This window comes from Cnephaeus nilssonii (genome assembly GCF_951640355.1).
Source record: "Cnephaeus nilssonii genome assembly, chromosome: 4".
Taxonomy (NCBI): domain Eukaryota; kingdom Metazoa; phylum Chordata; class Mammalia; order Chiroptera; family Vespertilionidae; genus Cnephaeus; species Cnephaeus nilssonii.
Window position 1 is genome coordinate 75,127,557 of NC_137075.1, and position 21,414 is coordinate 75,148,970.

At 39.1% G+C, this 21,414-nt stretch overlaps 1 protein-coding gene across 4 annotated transcripts in view; it reads left to right on the top strand.

The window, feature by feature from the left end:
- Positions 1 to 21,414, top strand: part of KIAA0586 — a 100,778-nt gene that overhangs the window by 40,006 nt on the left and 39,358 nt on the right. For all 4 annotated transcript variants that reach the window (XM_079767921.1, XM_079767924.1, XM_079767923.1 and 1 more), the window contains 7 exons: positions 5,835 to 6,034; positions 8,594 to 8,750; positions 9,137 to 9,356; positions 10,709 to 10,944; positions 13,507 to 13,583; positions 15,395 to 15,529; positions 18,741 to 18,906. In XM_079767921.1, the coding sequence (XP_079624047.1) occupies positions 5,835 to 6,034; positions 8,594 to 8,750; positions 9,137 to 9,356; positions 10,709 to 10,944; positions 13,507 to 13,583; positions 15,395 to 15,529; positions 18,741 to 18,906 (1,191 nt within the window). The remainder of the gene's footprint in view (positions 1 to 5,834; positions 6,035 to 8,593; positions 8,751 to 9,136; positions 9,357 to 10,708; positions 10,945 to 13,506; positions 13,584 to 15,394; positions 15,530 to 18,740; positions 18,907 to 21,414) is intronic.

The following is a 21,414-nucleotide window of genomic DNA, read 5'->3' on the forward strand; positions in this document are numbered from 1 at the left end:
ATAGTTTCTATTGAGTAATCAGCTGACAGTCGTATGGGTACTCCTTTGTAGGTAACTAACTGTTTTTCTCTTGATGCTTTTAATATTCTCTCTTTGTCTTTTGCCCTTGGCATTTTAATTATGATGTGTCTTGGTGTGGTCCTCTTTGGATTCCTTTTGTTTGGGGTTCTGTGTGCTTCCTGGACTTGTAAGTCTATTTCTTTCCCCAGGTGGGGGAAGTTTTTTGTCATTATTTCTTCAAATAGGTTTTCAGTATCTTGCTCTCTCTTCTTCTGGCACCTATATAATTCGGATGTTGGTACGCTTGAAGTTGTCCCAGAGGATCCTTGCACTATCTTCACATTTTTGGATTCTTTTTTCTTTTTGCTTTTCTGGTTGGATGTTTTTTACTTCTTTGTATTTCAAATCTTTGACTTGATTCTTGTGATCCTCTAGTCTGCTGTTGGATCTCTGTATATTATTCTTTATTTCAGTCAATGTATGCTTAATTTCTAATTGGTCCTTTTTCATATCCTTGAGAGTCTCACTATATTTCTCAGAGGTTTCTAGAAGATTCTTGAGTAACCTTATAACCATGGTTTTGACCTCTATGTCCAGTAGTTTGCTTTCCTCCATTTCTTTCATTTGTGACATGTTTCTTTGTCTCCGCATTTTGGCTGCTTCCCTGTGTTGATACAGTGGCCTTGTGTGCTAGGTGTTCTATAGGGCCCAGTGGCTCAGCCTCCCTAATTACCTGAGGTGGACACTCTTGGTGCACCCCTTTGTGGGCTGTATGCACAGTCTTGTTGTAATTAAGCCTTGATTGCTGTTGGTATCAGTGGGAGAAATTGACCTCCAGGCCAGTTGGCTGTGAGGACCGGTTGTGTCTACAATGGGAGAACTTCTGTGCTGGAGACACCCTTATGGGGCAGGACTTGCTTCAGTGGGGCTTTGGTGCCACTTAATCTGCCCCCTGAGTGTGTCTCTTATGGATGTGAAGAGTTGTAATCTGGATGGTCTCACTCTGACCACTGGGTACACTGGCTCTTGGATCTCCAAGGAGGTGCAAAGTCAGCCACTGCCTGAGGCTACCCAGCTGGAGCTACAGAGAGATCTGCAGATTCCTCTTCTTTGTTTAGGGTTTGGAGGTGCCCAGATGAGGCCCAGCTGTGAAGCAATGCAAGCTGCTGCAGGGTCTTGGGCCTTCTTTTGGAAGCTCTGGGGCTCTCTGACCCAGCTGCAGTTTGTTAGGTAATTTTAGATTGCAAAAGGCTAGTCCATTCATATGCAAAAGCCTCTGTGCACAGCTTGGGTGGGGTTGTAAATTGGGTGAGGCGGGGTCTCAGGGAATCACCAGGGTGGAGCAAACAGCAATGGCAGACCGTCAGCCCTGCCCCGAAGAGGCCCCCAGGTCTCTGTGTCCCGCGGCACCGTGCAGGAACAATGATCGCTGCAAGCACCTCAGAGAAAGCTGCCCTCGAGTTCTGGCCGGATGCCAGACAGTCCAGCTTCTCTCCATATGAGTCTGGGTCCCCAGAGTCTCATCTGGAACTGGAGTTCAGAGCAGTCGGGAGCTTGTATCTCCCTCCCGATTGAAAAAGACAACAGCATACTCAGTTGCCAGCCCCTTTTGCGCATGCCTCCATACCTCCACACTTCCACACCTCTGCACCTCCTACCGGACTCAATGCGCTTTTCTCTTTCCTTTTAGTTGTAGAATTTCCACTCAGCCAGACTTCCTGTGGTTTTGGGTGGTATTTGTTTTGTCTTTTAGTTGTAGTTTTGATATGTTTGTGCGTGGCAGCAAGTTCAGGTATTTACCTGTGCTGCCATCTTGGTTGTCTCTGTAAAAGTCTTTATTCTGGATACAAGTTCTTTCTTGGATACATGTTTTTGCAAACATGTTCTCCTGGTTTGTATGTTGCCTTTTTGTTTTCTTAACATCATCTTTAGAAGCCCAAAAGATTAATTTTGATAAAGTTTAATTTATCAGTTTTTCTTGTATAGCTTGTGATGGTTTTTGTTTGTTTGTTTTGTGTGTATACTATTTAAGAAATCTTTGCCTAACTTAAGATCATTAAGATTTTCTTTTAGAAGACACATAGCTCTGCGGTACATTTGAGTTCATTTTTATACTAGAAGCCCGGTGCACGAAATTCATGCACGGCAGGGGGTTGTCCCTCAGCCCAGCCTGTGCCCTCTCCAATCTGGGACATCCCTCTCATAATCCAGGACTGCTGGCTCCCAACTGCTTGCCTGCCTGCCTTCCTGATTGCCCCTAACCGCTTCTGCCTGCCAGCCTGATCACCCCCTAACCACTCCGCTGCCAGCCTGGTTGATGCTTTACTGCTCCCCTGCCAGCCTGTTTGCCCCCAACTTCCCTCCTCTGCCAGCCTGGTCACCCCTAACTGCCCTCTCCTGCAGGGTTGATCACCTCCAACTGCCCTCCCTTGCAAGCCTGGTCCCTCTCAACTGCCCTCCCTTGCAGGCCTGGTCCCTCACAACTGCCCTCCCTTGCAGGCCGGGTGCCTCCCAACTGCCCTCCCCTGCTGGCCATCTTGTAGTGGCCATCTTGTGTCCACATGGGGGCAGGATCTTTGACCACATGGGGGCAGCTATATTGTGTGTTGCAGTGATGATCAATCTGTATATTACTTTTTTATTAAATAGGATAGAGGCCTGGTGCACGGGTGGGGGCCAGCTGGTTTGCCCTGAAGGGTGTCACAGATAAGGGTGGGGGTTCCCTTGGGATGTGGGGCGGCCTGAGCGAGGGGCCTGTGGTGGTTTGCAGGCCGGCCACGCCCCCTGGCAACCCAAGGGGAGACCCTGGTATCTGGAATTTATTTTCCTTCTACAATTGAAACTTTGTAGCCTGGAGCGGAGCCAAGCCTGGGGCTCTGGCAGCCATTTCTGTGGCAGTTAATTCACCTTCTGCAATTGAAACTTTGTAGCCTTAAGCGGGTGAGCCCGGCCAGGGTGTGCGGAAAGCTTTGCTTTCCCTGTTGCCGCCGGCAACCCTGGCCTGCTCTCTCAAGCTCCATTCTGCCGCCATTTGTTTGAATTTGTTTACCTTCTATAATTGAAACTTTGTAGCTTGAGTGGAGGCTTAGGCCTGCAATGGCTATGGAAAGCTTGGCTTCCTCTGTTACCTAGGAAACCTTGTTCTCTGTGGCTGTAGCCATCTTGGATTGGGGTTAATTTGCATACTCGCCCTGATTGGCTGGTGGGCGTGGCTTGGCTGGTGGGTGTGGCTTATGTAGCGGAGTGATGGTTAATTTGCATATTACCATTTTATTAGAGAGGATATGGTCTGAAGTAAGGATCAAGACTTATATTTTTGGTATATGGATATCCAGTTGTTCTAACATTATTGGTTGAAAAGATTATTCTTTCCTCCATCGAATTGCCTTGACACTTTTGTTGAGAATCAACTGGCTATAAACATATAGGTCTGTTTTGAGACTTTCTATCCTGTCCCATTGAGCTACAAGTTTATCTTTATACTAATACCATACTTCTTGATTACTGTAAATTAAAAAATAATTCTTGAAGTTGGATAGTGTAAGTTCTCCTACTTTGTTCTTCTCTTTTTAAAAAAATATATTTTTAAATTGATTTTAGAGAGGAAGGGAGAGGGATAGAGAGATAGAAACATCAATGATGAGAGAGAATCATTGATTGGCTGCCTCCTGCACACCCCCTACTGGGGATCGAGCCTGCAACCCAGGCATGTGCCCTTGGCTGGAATCGAACCTGGGACCCTTCAGTCTGCAGGCCGATGCTCTGTCCACTGAGCCAAACTAGCTAGGACCTCTTTTTTTAAATTTTTTTTTATTACTCTACTTTTTTTCCTTCTCTCCACACCTAAATAACCTGCTCTTCCTTCTCCCTAGGCTATCCCTTAACTGCTCAAATCTTAGTCATCAGAGTCCATATTTACTTCCTCTTTTGTCTTTATGGTTTGGCTTTCTGCCCTCCCCCTAACAGAACTGCCCTCTTATAGCATTTGGTTGTCAAAAACAGTCTCTTTAAATCTTTGTCCTACTATATGGTTCTAGCATGGACACTGTTGACCACCTCCACTTCTTAAAATGTTCTACTGGTGTTTGATTTTTAGAATTTAGCTTGTTGTTCTTCCCCTTATCTTTTTAATTTCTTTAAGGCCTCATTTCCTCATCTTTTTTCCCCTGCTACTTGAATAAAAATTTTCCCAACTTTCTGTGCTCTTCTCTGTTTCTTTTATGTTTTCCAGCCTTCTTTTGCCATTACTTTTCCTATGTCACTTATTACCCCTAAGACACACATCTAGCTGTAAACTCGTTATTCCCACTTGTTCCACTGGCATCCCAAACTTGTCATGTCCAAAATGTATCTCATTTTTCTAAACAAACGTGCTCTTCCTTTGTTTCTATTTCTGTTAATAATATCACAGTTTTCCAAGCACCCAATCTCTAAAGCCTTGGAGTTACTATTTATTATATTTTCTTTGGTCTTCCTCAGTTACCACCCAGTCATAGCCTGGATCCTAACTCCATACAATTTATTGTTGCATTTGGTTCATTCTTCCTATTTAGTATTACTCAAATACTCCCTACACTACTATTACCCCAGCTTTTCTTTCACCATCTCATATTTTGAAGGAAAGTAAAAAATTACCAACAATGTTTTGAAGAAATTGATGTTTTTCTATATTTTTTGTGTTTTTAAAAAAATATTTTTTTATTGATTTCAGAGAGGAAGGGGGAGAGAGAATCATTGATCAGCTACCTTCTGCATGCCCCACACTGGGGATTGAGCCTGCAACCTGGGCATATGCCTTGACCGGGAATCGAATTGTGACCTCCTGGTTCCTAGGTCGATGCTCAACCACTGAGCCACCCCAGCCTGGCAGAAATTGGTGTTTTTCTGTATGAAAATCTTAAATTTTTCAAATTGGCTATTTGTATCCTGTTCTCTTCTCTGTAAAAGCATGAGCATTTGCTTTTGTTTTGCCTGTTTGGGTAGTGCTTTTGTGCTTTCTGGCAGAGATGTTCTGATTTTGGTCATGCCCAAATAATGAATTATGGGAATGAAAAAGGAGACATGTCAGCATATAATTACTTATCCCTCAACAAGACACCTATACCCACTTTTTAGGGATTTCTGGATATTGCTGCCATAGTTGTACTAATTAATAGAGTGCTCTTTTGAGAGGTCACATCTCCATCAAGTCATATAGATCATTGTTTACATGTTTTACACACAAAGCTCTAGAAATATAGCCACTTTAAGTCTAGTAAAGTCTGTTGTTAAAATGTCACTGAATTTTCTGCACATTCATGCAAGTTAAAAGTACAACCTATTTGGAAAATTAATATACCTGTGGAGCTTCTGATATCAAGCACCTAAACTGTAAATGTTAGTATTGAAACTAGACAGAAGGTAGGTTTGTCTTCATGTTTATAAAGCAGCTGCCATTTCTCTGAGGTTCCCCCACAGTCATTGTATCCTTGTGTTTTGCAAGATCTGTCACAGGGTTTCCTGTGACCTCTTCTTGGAAATATGGATTGTTTTCAGATAGAACATTTAATGTGGATGTAAATCCTTTTTATCACTAAGTTCTATGGCAGGGAAGAGGCCATATACGTAAATTTTCATCTGTATATTTTCCTTCCCTTTTTTGTTTGCTTAGAGAGAATGTGCATTATTAAGTTATCTTATTCTTCTTCATAATAACTAGATTATCTGTTTTCATTTTTATTTCTCCTCCCATCCTCTTGCACACATATGTTTGCATCTCTAAAATTTTAAGAATTAAGGTTTGGATTGCAAACATGTTTCTTGCCCACTTATTCTGAAATTCTTTCACTTTGTAGTGGAAGGAACAAGTGGTGGCGTCCTCCAGCTTTTTGTTGATGCTGGGGTTCCTGTGAGTTCAGATATGATTAGTCATTTTGTGAATGAAGCTCTTGCTGAGACCATTGCTGTCATGCTGGGTGACAGAGGAGTAAAGAAGCAAGATCTTGTCGCTACAGGTGTTGCTGAGGATGTTTTAACAAGTGAAACATGCCTGCCGGTAGGTGTGACTCTCCTTTCTTAACTTGGGTTCCTGGGGAATTTTTGATACATTTATTAAAGAAAAGTAAAATGGACAAATTTTATTTTTGTTTTTAAATTTATCTTTATTGTTGAAAATATTACAGATGTTTTCTCATTTCCCCCATTGACCTTCTCTACCTTGCTCCCATCCCCTCCCCTGGCCTTCACTGAAAATAAGCAAATTTTAAACTGGGTATCATAAAATCATAGTTTGTGGTGGAGATTAATTGCTTGTTGTTATGGTTACAGTAACATTTCCCCAGCATTTTACTTTAAAACCTTTTAAATTCATAGAAAAATTAAACATATGAGACAGTGAACATATATCTATCTGTTTTTATGTTCTATTTCTTTAAAAATCATTTGAAAGTTGCAGATACCCTGACACTTGTAAAAGCATCAGCAGTATCTTCTAAGAACAAGACACTTTCTTACATAACCAAATACTATTGTTACTGAACTAAAGGGGTTTGCCTGCACACGTCAAGGCCCAATTAAAGGCAAACAGGAGTTTGCAGCCAAGAAAGTAAAGGTTTATATTTAAGGAAATGGTGCCATGCCCAGAGTCACAGGTGGAGCTCATGCTCAAAGACCTAGCTCCCCCATGGCTTCTAGGGGATGGGTTATAAAGGGGGACTAAGAGGTTAGGGTCTTGATCTCTATGGATTGGTCAGCACTAGTGTAGGGGATAGTTGATAATTGCATCTGGTCCTGATGTCAGCCATGGTGTTACTTTGTCTAATTTTGCAAGGATGTGGTCGGTAGGTCGTTCTGGAGCTAAAGCACAACTGAGGCCTAGATGTTATCTGTAGTTTGAAACTCTGTCTCTGTGGTCAACAGATTTGAGGCTTTTGTTCCTAAGATTATTTGATGCCACTGACCACCAGAACGTCTGACCACCAGAACGTCATGAGGGCTTGATGATTAAGGGAGTGGAGGTGCAAGGGAAGGAGAGGCAGGTGAGTTAGGATACTCTTAGGCTGGACAAGGCCAGTTTGAATCAAAAGGAAAGAAGGTGAAAAGGTCATATTAAAGAAATGAAGTTTCTGCTAGGTTACAGCATCATCAGACCCTCACAATTTGACATTGATATGTCAATACTATGTAATATTATCATGCATGTGGACATGTCCAGGCAAGTTACACACAAGAAAGATATACAAATGGTCCCTATACATATAAAAAGATGGTCAGTATCACTGATAATAAGAAAAATGTCACTGAAATTTTATTTTTACTGAATAGTAACACTGAAAGTTTGATAATGCCATTGTTCAGCAAACCTTGGGGAAAATGGGAATTCTCCACAGTGTTAGAGTAAAATGATAACCCTACAGAGAGAAATTTGGCAAGATGTATTCAAATTAAAAATGCAATTAGCCCTTTAACTGTTCAGTCCCACTACTGGAAATTTAATAATCTATGCATATGAAATGCCTTAAGACAAGCTTATAGTTAGTAACTCTGGGGAAGGGAACTAGATAGATAGGGCATGGCTAAGAAAGGAGACCTAGTTTTCACTGTCATCCTTTTGCACCTTTTGAATTTTGAAACATTTGAATGATTGATTATCTACTTAACAGATTGATTTCATAACAGATTGATTTCAAACTGTGTAATTTTTTTCTTCCCCAGTATTTTTCATCTCCATATTGTCTTTATTTGATCTCCCCTACTTCATATTCTTCCATTGGTTTTAAAAAAAATATTTATTGTTGTAAGTATTACATATATCTCTTTTCCGCCCCCCATTGACTCCTCCTAGCCCATCCTCCCCCTCCTCCCAGCCCGCCAGGCCTTCACCACCCTATTGTCTGTGTCCGTGGGTTATGCCTGTATGCATACAAGTTCTTTGGTTGATCTCTTCCCACCCACCCACTCTTCTCCCAACCTCCACCCCCTCCCGCCTTCCTCTGAGATTCCAGTCTGTTCCTTGCATCCATAACTCTGGATCTGTTTTGTTCATCAGTTTATTTTGTTCATTAGATTCCACATATGAGTGAGATCATGGGATACTTGTCTTTCTCTGACTGGCTTATTTCGCTTAGCATAATAGTCTTCAGGTCCCTCTATGCTGTTTCAAAGGGTAAGAGATCCTTCTTTTTTACTGCTGCATAGTATTCTATGGTGAAAATGTATTTCCATTGCTTTTTATAAGCGGTTTTCTTTTGTGCTAAAAGGCTGATTTTTGATATCTTGTCAGTTAAAATTCTTTCTGTACATGGTCTACCCAGGTTGTGTCTGGGTTTGATATGCAGCTGTGTTTGTTTAATCTTCTCCATATTAGAAGAGGCATCCTCGATTTCTTTGGGGCCTATTATCAGAGGGAGAGCTATTTCAATTGCCTGCTGTTATCCACAGGCTAGTCTTGAAACTAAATAGCTTAGATGTTCAAGAGCCAGGGTATTTAGGGCTCCCCCCTCCCTATCCATTTAAAATCTATACAGTCTCTGAATAAGCTCATTTTATTTTTTTAAATTACCTTTGCTTGGGTGATTATAAGCACCATTTATCTTATTTTGTTAATTTATTTTAGGCAAGGGTGTGTACCCCAGTGGCTACCCCACAGCCAACTCCTCCTCACTCACCTTCACCTCCTAAGGAGCACGTGTTGGTGAAAACTCCAGATTCTTCTCCCTGTGATTCAGATCATGATACAGCTTTTCCTGTGAAAGAAGTATTTGCCAAAAAAGGTACACACCTTATTTCTGTAATTCAGTTTTAACTTTAGCAACTATGAAATAAAATTCCATGGTTTGTTTGTTTCATAGATTAGTATACGGATGCATGTTGTTTACTAGGTTTTAGTAAATTATTTTTCCTTGCATGGAAACCAATAAATTGGTTGCCACTTTAAAAAATATATAATCTAATAGACACTTACACTACTATAAGTTCATGGTAGTGTTAAAAGTGATGTCTTTTCAAGGTTATTTTCTTATACTTTACTAAGTTAATTTGGGAAATTTTCCATTAGTAGCTATTGTCATGTTATGGGATTTCTGAAACAATATATCTTGCCTTCCTATGGAGTTGTTTTATCTTTTATCTTTTCTTTCTTTTTTAAAAAAATCTTCAGGAAATGACATGCCTGCTGCCACACTTGTTAATACTCCAACAGTTACCCCTGTTACTACACCTCCTCCTGCAGCTGCTCTTACCCCAACTTTGTCAGAGATTTCCATTGATAAATTGAAGATATCAAGCCCAGAGCTTCCCAAGCCATGGGGCGATGGTGACCTGCCATTGGAAGAAGAGAATCCTAACTCTCCTCATGAAGAATTTCACCCGAGAGCTATGTAAAGATAACACATTCACTTCTAGTAACTGTACATTTCCTCTTTAGTTGACTTACGTGACCCATTGAAAGCGTCAGAAATGATAAGTGAAGTTTTATAAATCACAAGCTACTTTATACTTTAACTAGAGGCCCGATGCACGAAATTCATGCAAGGGGCTCAGCCCTCGCAGCCCCGGCTTTGTCCGGAAGGTCGTTCGGCTGTCTGGTCTAATTAGCATATTATGCTTTTATTATTGTAGATAGAAAGAAATGTCATAAATTTTAAGTTTTCAAAACTTTTACCAAATTTATGCCTTCTGTTCTTTTTTTAAAAAACATTTTTTGGAGACACTGAAATAAAGATTTCTATCATCCTATCTAATAAAAGAGTAATATGCAAATTGACCATCACTCCAACACAAGATGGCCACTCTCATGTGGTCAAAGATGGCTGCCCCCTTGTGGACACAAGATGGCCACCACAAGATGGCCAGCAGGGGAGGGCAGTTGTGGGCGATCAGGCCCTCAGGGGAGGGCAGTTGGGAGAGACCAGGCCTGCAAGGAAGGGCAGTTGGGGGCGATCAGGCCGGCAGGGGAGGGCAGTTGGGGGTGACCAGGCTTGCAGGGGAGCCCAGTTGGGGGTGACCAGGCCTGCAGGGGAGGGCAGTTGGGGACCAGGCCTGCAGGGGAGGGCAGTTAGGGGCGATCAGGCCGGCAGGGGAGGGCAGTTAGGGGCGACCAGGCTGGCAAGGGAGGGCAGTTAGGGGTGACCAGGTCATCAGGGGAGGGCAGTTAGGGGCAAATTGGGCCAGCAGGGGAGCAGTTAGGCATCTATCAGGCTGGCAGGGGAGTGATTAGGGGGTGATCAGGCTGGCAGGCAGAAGCAGTTAGGGGCAATCAGGCAGGCAGGCAGGCAGGCAGGCAAGCGGTTGAGAGCCAGCATTCCTGGATTGTGAGAGGGGTGTCCGACTGCCCGTTTAGGCCCCGGTCTCCAGAGGGGTCCCAGATTGGAGAGGGTGCAGGCTGGGACACCCCTTCCCCACACACACCCCCCTCGTGCACAAATTTCGTGCACCGGGCCTTCAGTATTGTTAATAAAATAGAAAATGATTTTTTCCCCAGTGTGAATATTTACCAGACTAAGTTGACGTAGTACAATATATCCCCATGTAGATTTATTTTGTGGATGGTAGGACTTTCAAGATGGTTTATGGTTAGAGCATGAAAACAATCTTGGAAAAATAAATCTTGTTAATTATAATAGTGCAGATTATAGAAATATGTTGCTAAAGAGACATAGTCTTTGGATATCACAATTAATATAGGTCTTCAGTGACCTAATAGGTTCAAAATATGTCTTTTTCTTCTTAGTGTAATGTCTGTGGCCAAAGATGAGGAACCTCAGAGTATGGATTTCCCTGCTCAACCTGTTCCTCCAAAGCCAGTTCCTGTGATGCCACTTCCTGCTGGCACCAAGGCCCTATCCCCCGTACAAATGCCAAGTTCTGATACCTCAACAATGGAGAGCACCTTGAGCACTGAACCCGAAAGACACATCTCTGAAGGAGAGCTTCTATGTAACTATGGTCAAAGAGCAGCTCCCAAGAGTACGTTAACTTGTATAAATTGATTCCACTGGTTAGATTATGGTAATTCCTAGCTAATATTTGGATGTTGATAATTCCTAAGTAATAGTTTCTCTAATTAAAGTGTTTTTACTTAATTCTCAAGATTTAAGTAAAAAGAATATGGACTCCGCAAGTGAACAATTCTGGGCCTTAACCTTAGAAAGTAAAATCTCCCTCATAAATCCAGAATTAATATCACTCTTAATAGTTTGGGGTCTTCCCTTCCAGTCTTCATTTTCTGTGCATATATAGAAACAAAATATAAAGTGTCCCCCCAAAATGCATATACACACTTTGAATAATTATAAAGGCAGTGTTTACTAAAATACATTTCATTGTCAAAATTGAGCTATCAGCTGTTAAAGTGGTATATATTTTTTGGGGGATACCCTCTATATTTGTATGTGTATGTGTTTTTATTTTTAAAAATAAGATATACTAGCCCTAACTGGTTTGGCTCACTGAATAGAGTGTTGGCCTGTGGACTGAAGGGTCCCAGGTTCGATTCTGGTTAAGGGCACATGCCTGGGTTGAGGCTCTCCAGTAGTGGGCGTGCAGGAATGCGGGAAGCAGTCGATCACTGATTCTCTCTCATCATTGGTGTTTCTATCTCTTTCTCTCTGAAATCAATAAAAATATATATTTAAAATGTTTAAAAATAAGGTAAAGTATACATATTATTTTGAAACCTGAATATTTTAACATAATAACATATTGTATACATGTTTTTATGTCAATACATAGAGTTCTACTTCTTTTTTTTAAATCCTCACCTGAGGATTTTTTCCATTCATTTCTAGAGAGGAGGGTCAGAGAGAAAGAGAGAGAGAGGGAGAGAGAGAGAGAAACATCGACATGAGAGAGACACATCAATTGGTTGCCTCTTTCATGTGCCCCAACTGGGGAATCTGCAATCGAGGTACGTGCGCTTGACTAGGCATCGAATCCAAGACCCTTTGGTCCGTAGGCTGATGATCTGTATGCCTAGGTTTCTCTCTCTATTTCTTCTTCTCATTCCAACAGTTCCTTTAGCATTTCTTGTAATGCTGGCCTGGTGGTGACGTACTCCTTTAGCCTTTTTTTTGGTCTGGGAAGCTCTTTATTTGACCATCTATTTTTTTAATGGTAGCCTTGCTGGATATAGTAATCTTGGTTTCATATCTTTGCTTTCCATTACCTTGAGTACTTCATGTCATTCCCTTCAGGCCTATAGAGTTACTGATGAGACATCAGGTGTCAGCCTTGTGGGAGCTCCTTTGTAGGTAACAGTTTGCTTTTCTCTTGCTTCCTAAATTCACTCTTTGTCTTTAATTTTTGGGTTTTAATTATGATGTGTCTGGACGTGGGCCTGTTTGGGTTCTTCTTGTTTGGGGTTCTCTTTGCCTCCTGAACTTGTGTGACTTTTTCCTTTACCATGTTAGGGAAGTTTTCTGCCATTATTTCTTCAAACACGTTCCCTATCCCTTTCTCCCTTTCTGCCTCTTCTTGCACACCTGCTATTTGAATAGTGTTACGTTTCACGTTGTCCCACAGCTCCCTTAAGCTGTCCTGCTGTTTTTTTAATTGTTTTTTCTTTTTGGTTCTCTGATTGAATGATTTTTTCTACCCTGTCTTCTAATTCACTGATTCGACCCTCAGCTTCCCCTAACCTTGCTGTGTATTCCTTACAATGTGTTCTTTATTTGTGCTATGCTATTCTTTATTTCTGTTTTCATAGTTACTATATCTTTTCTGCTACTGAGCATCTTTACCATCATTATTCTGAACTCTATATCAGATAAAGATATACCTTCATTTCATTTATCTCTTCTTCTGGAGAATTCCCTTGTTCTTTCATTTGTGGTTTGTTTCTTTGTTTCCTCATTTTGGCTGCCAGTTTGGGTTTGTGACTCTGTATTAGGTCTTATACGCCTCTCAATCTTTAATGCAGGATAGTGTCGAACGCTGTTTCTGACTAATTAGATTCTTGATGATCTAACCACTGAGCAAAACCAGCCAAGCCCTCATTTTTTTTCTTTTTAGTGGCTGTGTAGTTTATTAAAACAGTGCCATAGTGGTAGGCATTTTGATAGTTTTGTGTTTCCATACTATATTTAACTCTCCAGTGAGCATCCTTGCACTTATCTGATAACTTCCTTAGAATACATGCCTAGAAGTGGAATTGCTGAGTCAAAATATGCACGGTAAAATAGCGATACATTGCCAATATGTTTTCCAGAAAGGTAAATCAGTTTTTTATTTTAACCAGGTTTTAATTACATCAGTAGTGTATAGGAGTGTCTCTTCCTCAATTTAATAGTTATAGTTGATATTTATAGTTTTTTAATTTCTGACAAATTGGTAAGTGAAACAAAAATTCAGCTTTGTTATACAGTGTACTTTAAAAAAGGAGGTGAGATTAACTTGTGATTTATTACTTATGAACTTTGCCAGTATTTTCTTTGTGTAAGTTTAAATGTAATGATCTATAGCTTTATGGTCAGATTATTTACTTTGAGTTATGTTTCTTCTTTTTCTGAACTTTTACATTTTAATTTCTAGTTTTGGGAGACATAGGACTATATCTGACAAACCTAAGTGATAGCTTATCCAGCACTCTACATGATGCCCATGATATGGTAAGAAATGACTGACTCATATTGACTTCTGACATCTGACATGAAGGTGAACTTATTACTACTAATCAGGCTTTTTTCTCAAATATTTGAGTCATAAACATAAAATGTAATGAAGTGCCCATGAAAGAATTTGCTTTCTTGCACATCTCAGTGTTATAATTGTGAGAATGAGAAGAAAATCATTAAGTTCTTTGGCTCCAGTAATTGAAAAATACACATTAATGTAATCAGGTAATGAAAATCTAGCTCTGAAATTGTTACCTGAATATGTCGCCTTTACAATACTTCAGGCAGAACCTTAGCAGCTTAAACCGCTGTCTTGTAATACATTTGTTATTTTTTCCTAAACATGATTATAATTCCTTGTGCTAAAAATAATTGACTTCAGTGTGTTTTGTAAAACATACTAAAATAAGACCCAAGGACACTAGCTCTTCCTAGTTACCATCTAGCTCTATAAAAAAAAGAAAATGGCATTTATAAATTTTATTTTTATTGACATAATTTATAAAATAATATGGAGGGAAGTCTTAAGTAAGATATCTTTATTTTCAGAGAAGCATTATACTCACATTTGGCCTGCTTAATGTGTCACTATCTCATCTTTTTTTGTTGTTAATCCTCACTTGAGGATATTTTTCCAATGATTTTTAGGGAGAGTGGGAGAGAGAAACATCCATTGGTTGCCTCCTGCATGAGCCCTGACCAGGGCCAAGGCCGGGGAGGAGTCTGCAACCAAGGTACATGCCCTTGATTGGAATCGAACCCAGGACCCTTTGGTCCACAGGCTCTATCCACTGAGCCAAACCGGCTAGGGCTCACTATGCCATCTTTATCCATTCATAGAACTTGATCATGATTCCAAAGCCTGTTTAAGTTTGTTCTAAGTAAATAACTAAACTAAACTAGGACTAAATGATAGCATCTTTCTTTTTCTATATTTGAAACTAAATTCTAATTTTGATATTTTTACTAAGCCTAAATCAGATATACTACAAATTCAGAATAAAGTCAAATGCAGAAGTACAATCTTGAAGAACTGAGAATAACTCATGTACCAGTAGACATTTATCTGTATACAGCTGGGGAATAAGGACTTGTAATTCAGAGTTAATAAACTTTATTTCATGAGAAATAAAATATCTAAGTAAAAAAATATTAATGGAATTTAATATCATAGTAATACTTGCATTTGCAAGGGAATCCGGTTTCTTTGACTCCTAGGCCCATGTTTCTGGGATAGTTCTGTTTTGAGGCACCATGAAGCCTCAGCGGGGTGTTCCAATGAGGGCTTTCCGTTACCTGCTCTCTAGCCAAGTACCAGAGATCAGTGCAAAGGCAAAGGCAAAGTCAAAGGTCTTAGAGTGCCTTAACCTGAAGTTGTTCATTCTTGCTTGCGATCCAGGTTGCAGTGAACTACAGCGCTTTGCCTCATCGCCACACGTGGGGTTGCTTTGTGTACTGCACAAACATGCAGTAGGAAACTGTCTGAGCCAAAATAGAAAACATTTGTGAATCATTGTAACTCAGTCATATGACAGAGGATTTAATTTTCATATGTTTTTATAATCTCCAGTTTAAATGTAGGCAAATTACTGAGTATTATTATTTATATTTGAGTCAAATATAGAGGGTTTTTAGTGTAGTCAAATGGGAATGAGAACTAAATGAAAATAAAAAGTCCATCTTTTTTCCATAAAGTACTAAATGACCATTCTCATGGTAATTAGTTCTATTAACCATAAACTGAGAAAAATGCAGTTGTTTGATAAAATTTTTTGTTGTGTTAATTGTCTCTATATTTCATTTAGGAAGATGATCCACCCAGTGAAGCACAAGTGATTAGAATGCCCCATAAAATATGTCATGGAGATGCAATTTTTTCTCTTCTTGCTAAACAAAACCAGGAATCACTAGTTCCACAGCAAGGTGTCTGTCATTCAGAGGTACTTTTTAACCTTCATGGTGTTTTTTTCTTTTTGGTTAGATCCACATGTAGGAAAAAATAACAAAATATTCATGTTTTTACTTAGTGCATGCTAATACTTCAACTTATTCAGGGATCGTCCTTGTAGTAACTTTAACCTGGAACATAGAGTTATCCAGTTTTACAGCACAGGAATTTGGGCCATCTGTTCCAAGCCTCTTGTTCTACAGCAGAAAAAACTGAAGCCTTTTCCACAACCATTTATTGAGTACCTACTATGTGCCGGACACAACCTTGGAAAAGATAAAAAGATGAGTTAGGTCTCCTACCTATAAGTAGCTGATAGTCATATAGAAGACAGTTAAATAGTTACTGTACAGTACAATAACTGGTCATATAGCTGAATTTACAACTATATATGAGTTCAGAGGAGGGAAAACTGCTTGAAGTTTGATAACCCTTTATACATGATATGCTATTGATGGAGTTTTTTAAAGACCCAATAGGATTTTTCTAGACAGCGGTGAAGGGGAAGAACATTTTGAAGCCAAAATAGCATGTGTTAAGGGATAAGACCCAAGAAAGATTAGGGCATGTTTAGAAAGTGTTGAAAATCTCAGTGTGGCTAGAGCTGTAGATAGGTCAGTCTGCAGAAATAGGTTGAACCAGATAATCATCAAGAACCTTTTAGGCCACGGAAAGGTTTGGGCACTGGGAAGCCCATTAAGATATTTTTGGGCAAGGAGGTCACAACTAAGGTATTTAGGAAGGAATATGGAGGTTTTGTAAGATAGTCCTGGGGTTTGGAGGGAGGAGGGTGAAGGAACAAATGCCCATGGGGTCCCGGTCAGATTTCACCTGTAACTTTTCACCCCAGTTGGGCCTTCATGCTCCCTGATGTTACTCTGGGCTACTAGTGTCTCAGCCTGGGTTGTTGCCAAGATCTCTGTGTGTAAGGGGCAAGCACTGGTGACCTCAGGTTGATGAGGCAAAGAAGCAAGTGCTTTGCTCCAGTCATTCCTCTCACTGAACCCCCTCCAGCCTCCCTCCTCCTTAGGATGCAGCCCCTTTCTTCCCACACACAGCAGGTCAAGTTAGCTGTCAGTCTTTCCCAGTGGTTTTTCACAGTTTTTACTTAGCTTTCAGAGTCCGTGGTTTCTTCTCATTTCTGTAGTTACCCTAAGGTGTTTTGGGGGATAGGGAGCTTGGCAGCCTTTGTTAGTATGCAGTCCTGGCCAAGCCAGAGGCCCAGAAGTGGGAAGTTCATCCTTTCCAGATCTTTTTCTAAGAATCTAAGCATATGTGTGGACATGCATGTATAAAATTCTGAGGTATGTTTATGTAGTATTCTGTAACCTGTTTTAAAAATGTTAAATAACTATAAATTCTGAAGATCTACCATTTCTTTTAATCTACCATAGAGTATACCATAATTTAATTATCCTGTTGAAGGATTTTTAGATTGGTTTCACTTTTTTTCTATTCAAATTATAATAAGAAGAAAATCCTTTTTTCACTTATGAGGAATTGTTTCTGTAGATCAGATAATGGGGGTGGAATTGCTGTTTCAAAAGGTACAAGCCTTTATAATTTCAGGAAGTACTAATACATTGCTTTCTAACTACTAGTCTCTTTTCTTATTATGACACGTGGTGTTCTTAATCTTAAGTTTTGCCAGTCTTATGAACAGTGACATTTGGCATATTTTCATATGTGTACAAAACTATTAAGTATTTGTTTTGTTTGTAATAATGATATATTTATGTGTTAAAATATTGCTTTGGTAAGAAAATAGTGGCTTTTCTTTGTGCTTATAACTACTTGCCCAAAGGGAGCTTCAGGTCAGCAAGAGCAGTCTCATGGCAAAATTGCAATTTGTACATTTATGTAGTTGGGCTGGGTACATTAATTACTGTAGATTACAGACAACGTAACTTAGAATTACATGAGTCTAAGCTTTGAGTATAATACAAAAATCATACTTATGCTACAAGAGCATTTTGTGAATAGGCAAGCTAAGTCTTCATTAGGGTCATAGAGTGCTGAGGTGTCAGCAATTACAAGTACCCTAGAAAAATTGATTCAAATAAAAAAGGTAGTGTATTTGGCACAATATTTTATATGGTAGTGGCAGAGTAATATAGGCACTGTGAAATATTTCTAATTTCTAGAGAAAATGTATCTGCCATCAATCTAAACTTAAGAGTCTTCAAGGATTTCATATTAATTGCAGAACAATCCTTTTCTATTTAAAGGATGTGAGGCAATTGGTGTTCCTAAAGAAAAGTCAGATTAGGGAGTAAGGGGAGATAGACATGCATAGAGAAGAATGAGGGCAAGTGGTAGAAAATCTTGAATGCTGAGCTAAGAAATTAGGTTTTATTTGTAGTCAATAGACTCATCAGAGATGTTTCAGTAGTGATTTCATATATTCTAGTAAAAAAAACCCACTTGGTTAAAATTAAACCACTTTTAAATGAGAAACTGGAAAGCTTTTAGATATTGGAATTTTTATTCAGCTCTTGAGTAATAAACTTAATAATTAGAATATCTCCAGGTCACAAAATGTGGTAATAATTAGATATCTAATTTTTAGAAAATAGAAGTCTTAGTTTTTTACGTTTTTTATTTATTTCATATATTTGGCAAAGAAAAATATTTGTACTTTTTTAACTTTTATACTTTCCCAGGGAAATAACTTTATTAAATATGGTAGTCTTCTTTAATTGGCATACTTATAAAAATGCAATTTTTTTACATATGATGGTAATCTTTATATCATTTAAGGTATATTCTCCTTATCAGCTGTTTAATTATAAATTTTACATTAACAATTTTAGGCAATTTTCATTAATGAAGAATGAGAGACAAATTTTCTATTATAATTTTAACTTTTGTGAATAGTATATAATATGTTTCAGTATTTAGTGTTTTAAATAATAAAATTTTTCTATGTTTTATTGATATCTAATTTGAAGGTTGGAAAAATAGATAATGGTTATTTAACGTCATAAAAAATAAGATTAAAATGAAAGCCTATGGCTAGATGCCTCATTAAACTAACTTTTTAAACTTGTCTTTCATGTAGGGTGTATGTGGCGTAATAAGCACTTTCTAAAATACCTTTAAGTAGTCAAGTGGTATGGATCACACATGGTGTCTGACAAATATTTCCTGTTTTGACTTGATTTTAATATAATGGTTTTAACCATTGTTTCTACCTTTCACAGGACTTGGAAAGCAGTCTGGGTGAAAGACAAAGGCCCAGGCTGACAGCAGCAGCAGAGAACTTGCTGGGACATCCTGTCTACAAGCTGCAGCCTGTCGCTAATGCAGAGTCTTGGCATCAAAAAAGTACTCTTAAGCCTTTATCTCAGCAATTTGACACAGTTACAGGTATACACCAAAATATTGCTGCTTGATGTATCGTCTGTTAGAATATTCACTTTGAATCCCATTGTACTTGTTCTGTACAGTTTTGGTGCCGAATGCTGTGGTCCATTTGCATTATAATCCATAGTAGTAGTGTTCCTAATCTGAGCTGAGAGAAGCATAACTATTTTCAGGTGGGGCTTGCAAGATTCCTTTATTAAAAAGGGTCTTCATAATTAAAAAGTTTGGTAACAACTTTTTCTATTTCTATAGCAGTGTTTCTCAAAAAGTGATCCTTTTATCATTTGGTACATGAACCATTGGACGGGGGTACATGAGATAATTTTGGTAAAATGCATATGTACACTTAACAATTTTTAATAGTGATATATTTATTTTAATACATACTGGAAGAGTATAACTAGCACATCAAAGCTGTGATCTAAGAGATTTTATTCAGGACAGGTTAAATTAGATGATACTGTAGAAATTCACTCTTTTTGCTGTATGAATTTCTGGCTCAGTGCTAAGTGTGCTCAGGACTATTTTAGAACTTCATTAATGAAACTCTCTGTTGTAGCACTTTGGGATAAGAATAGAACAGAGAACACCAATCACTACCATAGTTGATTCTCGTTATCTGCAGGACTTACGTTCTATAGAGTCACCAGGAACACTGAATTAGCAAATACGGAACTGTTGCTCTTAGGGAAAATACAGATTTAGCTTTCTATTAACCTCTGATCATAACATTTTTGTCAGTTAACCAATACATCACCTTGTTTTATATGTGTTTTTTATTTAAAAACATTTACTATATATTGTTGGTTTGTTAACATTGAACTCAGAGCCAATAGCTGTAACTCATGCCTGAATGAAGCTCATTTTATATATATTTTTTTTCTGTAAGGCCCATCACAGCATTCTTGCACTTAGCCTATGGCTAGATGCCTCACTAACTAAATGCTAGACAGCGCTTTAGCACTCTGCTTGGGGGCCATTTTAAACAGCAGAATCAACCAACAAAATGTACAGAAATGTGGAAAACATGTCACTAAATAGTAAAAAAGGCACTTGTTTACAGTAGAAGTGCTGAGATAAAGTAGAGCGAGCATCTTTCGCTGTGTTCAACCTCAGCTGGTAAAGGGTATATAGGGTGATTCAGGTTTTTCACTTCTCTATATGTCCACATATGACTGTGAAAATGACTGAAAATGCTGCAAGTATTGATTTTGGTTGACAACTAAATTTCATCAAGTAGGCGAATTTGCAAACATGGAGTCTTCGAATCAATGAGGATCAGTTGTTTTCTCATTTAACTGATTTTTCCATTCCCATTCATGCATTCTCTTAAGTGAAGAAACTTCTGAAGGTATGCATATTTTCTAGAAATCTGAAAGGGAAAGGCCTGGAGTTAGAATAACATTGGAGTAGAGTATTTAAAGTTTCCATTTTATATTGAGTGAACACATTATATTTGAAGAAATTCAAGGCAGTTTTCCTTGGAATTATCATTTTGTGCACATAGTGAGCATTGAATGTTTTATGTTCTTTTAAAATTGGATTCAAAATTAGTACAATAAAAAAACATAAATGGTGACATTTTTATCCTATCTATGTGGATTGCAATTAAGCAGAATTGACACTAGATGGCTCTCGCAGATCACTTGAGAGATGATAGGTACTTCAGAGCGACTAGGTGCTTGTTCAGTTGTTCTAGAATAAAATCTACGAGAGCATCTTCCATTCAGACCCTCCTTGTACCTGTGGTATCATCTAGCAGATTATCTACAGTATAGTGCACATACAGATACACGATAGGTATTTGTTTAAATTAATTGGAAAAAATAAGTAATGTGGCATAACATATGATTGAGCATATAGATGAGGCATTATAGCAGAATGACTAAGAAATGGAGCTTTTGGAGTTTCAGATATCAGTTTGAATTCTAGCTCTGTGTATTTCATGGCAAATAATATCTCTGAGCCCAGGTTTCTTCATCTATCAAATTGGGGGTAATACTGTATTTTTGTTATCTATTGCTATGTAACGTATTACCTCAAAGTTTTGCAGCTGAAGAGCAAACGTGTACAGTATTATCTCACACAATTCTGAAAGCATGAACCTGGGAGGGGCTTGGGTGGTTCTCAGGATCTCTCATAAGGTTGCAGTCAAGCTGTTGGCTGGCGTTGAGGTCATCCGAAGGTTTCAATTGGGGTGGAGGATCCGTTTTCCAACCTCGCTCACGTGGCTGCTGCAAGAGGCCTCAGTTCCTCATTACAGGAACCTTTCTGTAGAGCTGCTCATGACAGAAGCCGGCTTCCCCCAGACTGGGTGCTCTGAGGGAAAGGGAGCAAACAAGACGGAAACTACAATGTCTCTTACTATCTCAGAAGTGTCATGCCATTGCTCATGGCACATTCTAGCAGTAACACAGACCAATCCTAGAATAACACAGGAGGGGACGACATAAATGCGCAAATACCAGCAGTACGGATCAGGGGGCATCTTGGAGGGTGGTTACTGTAAAT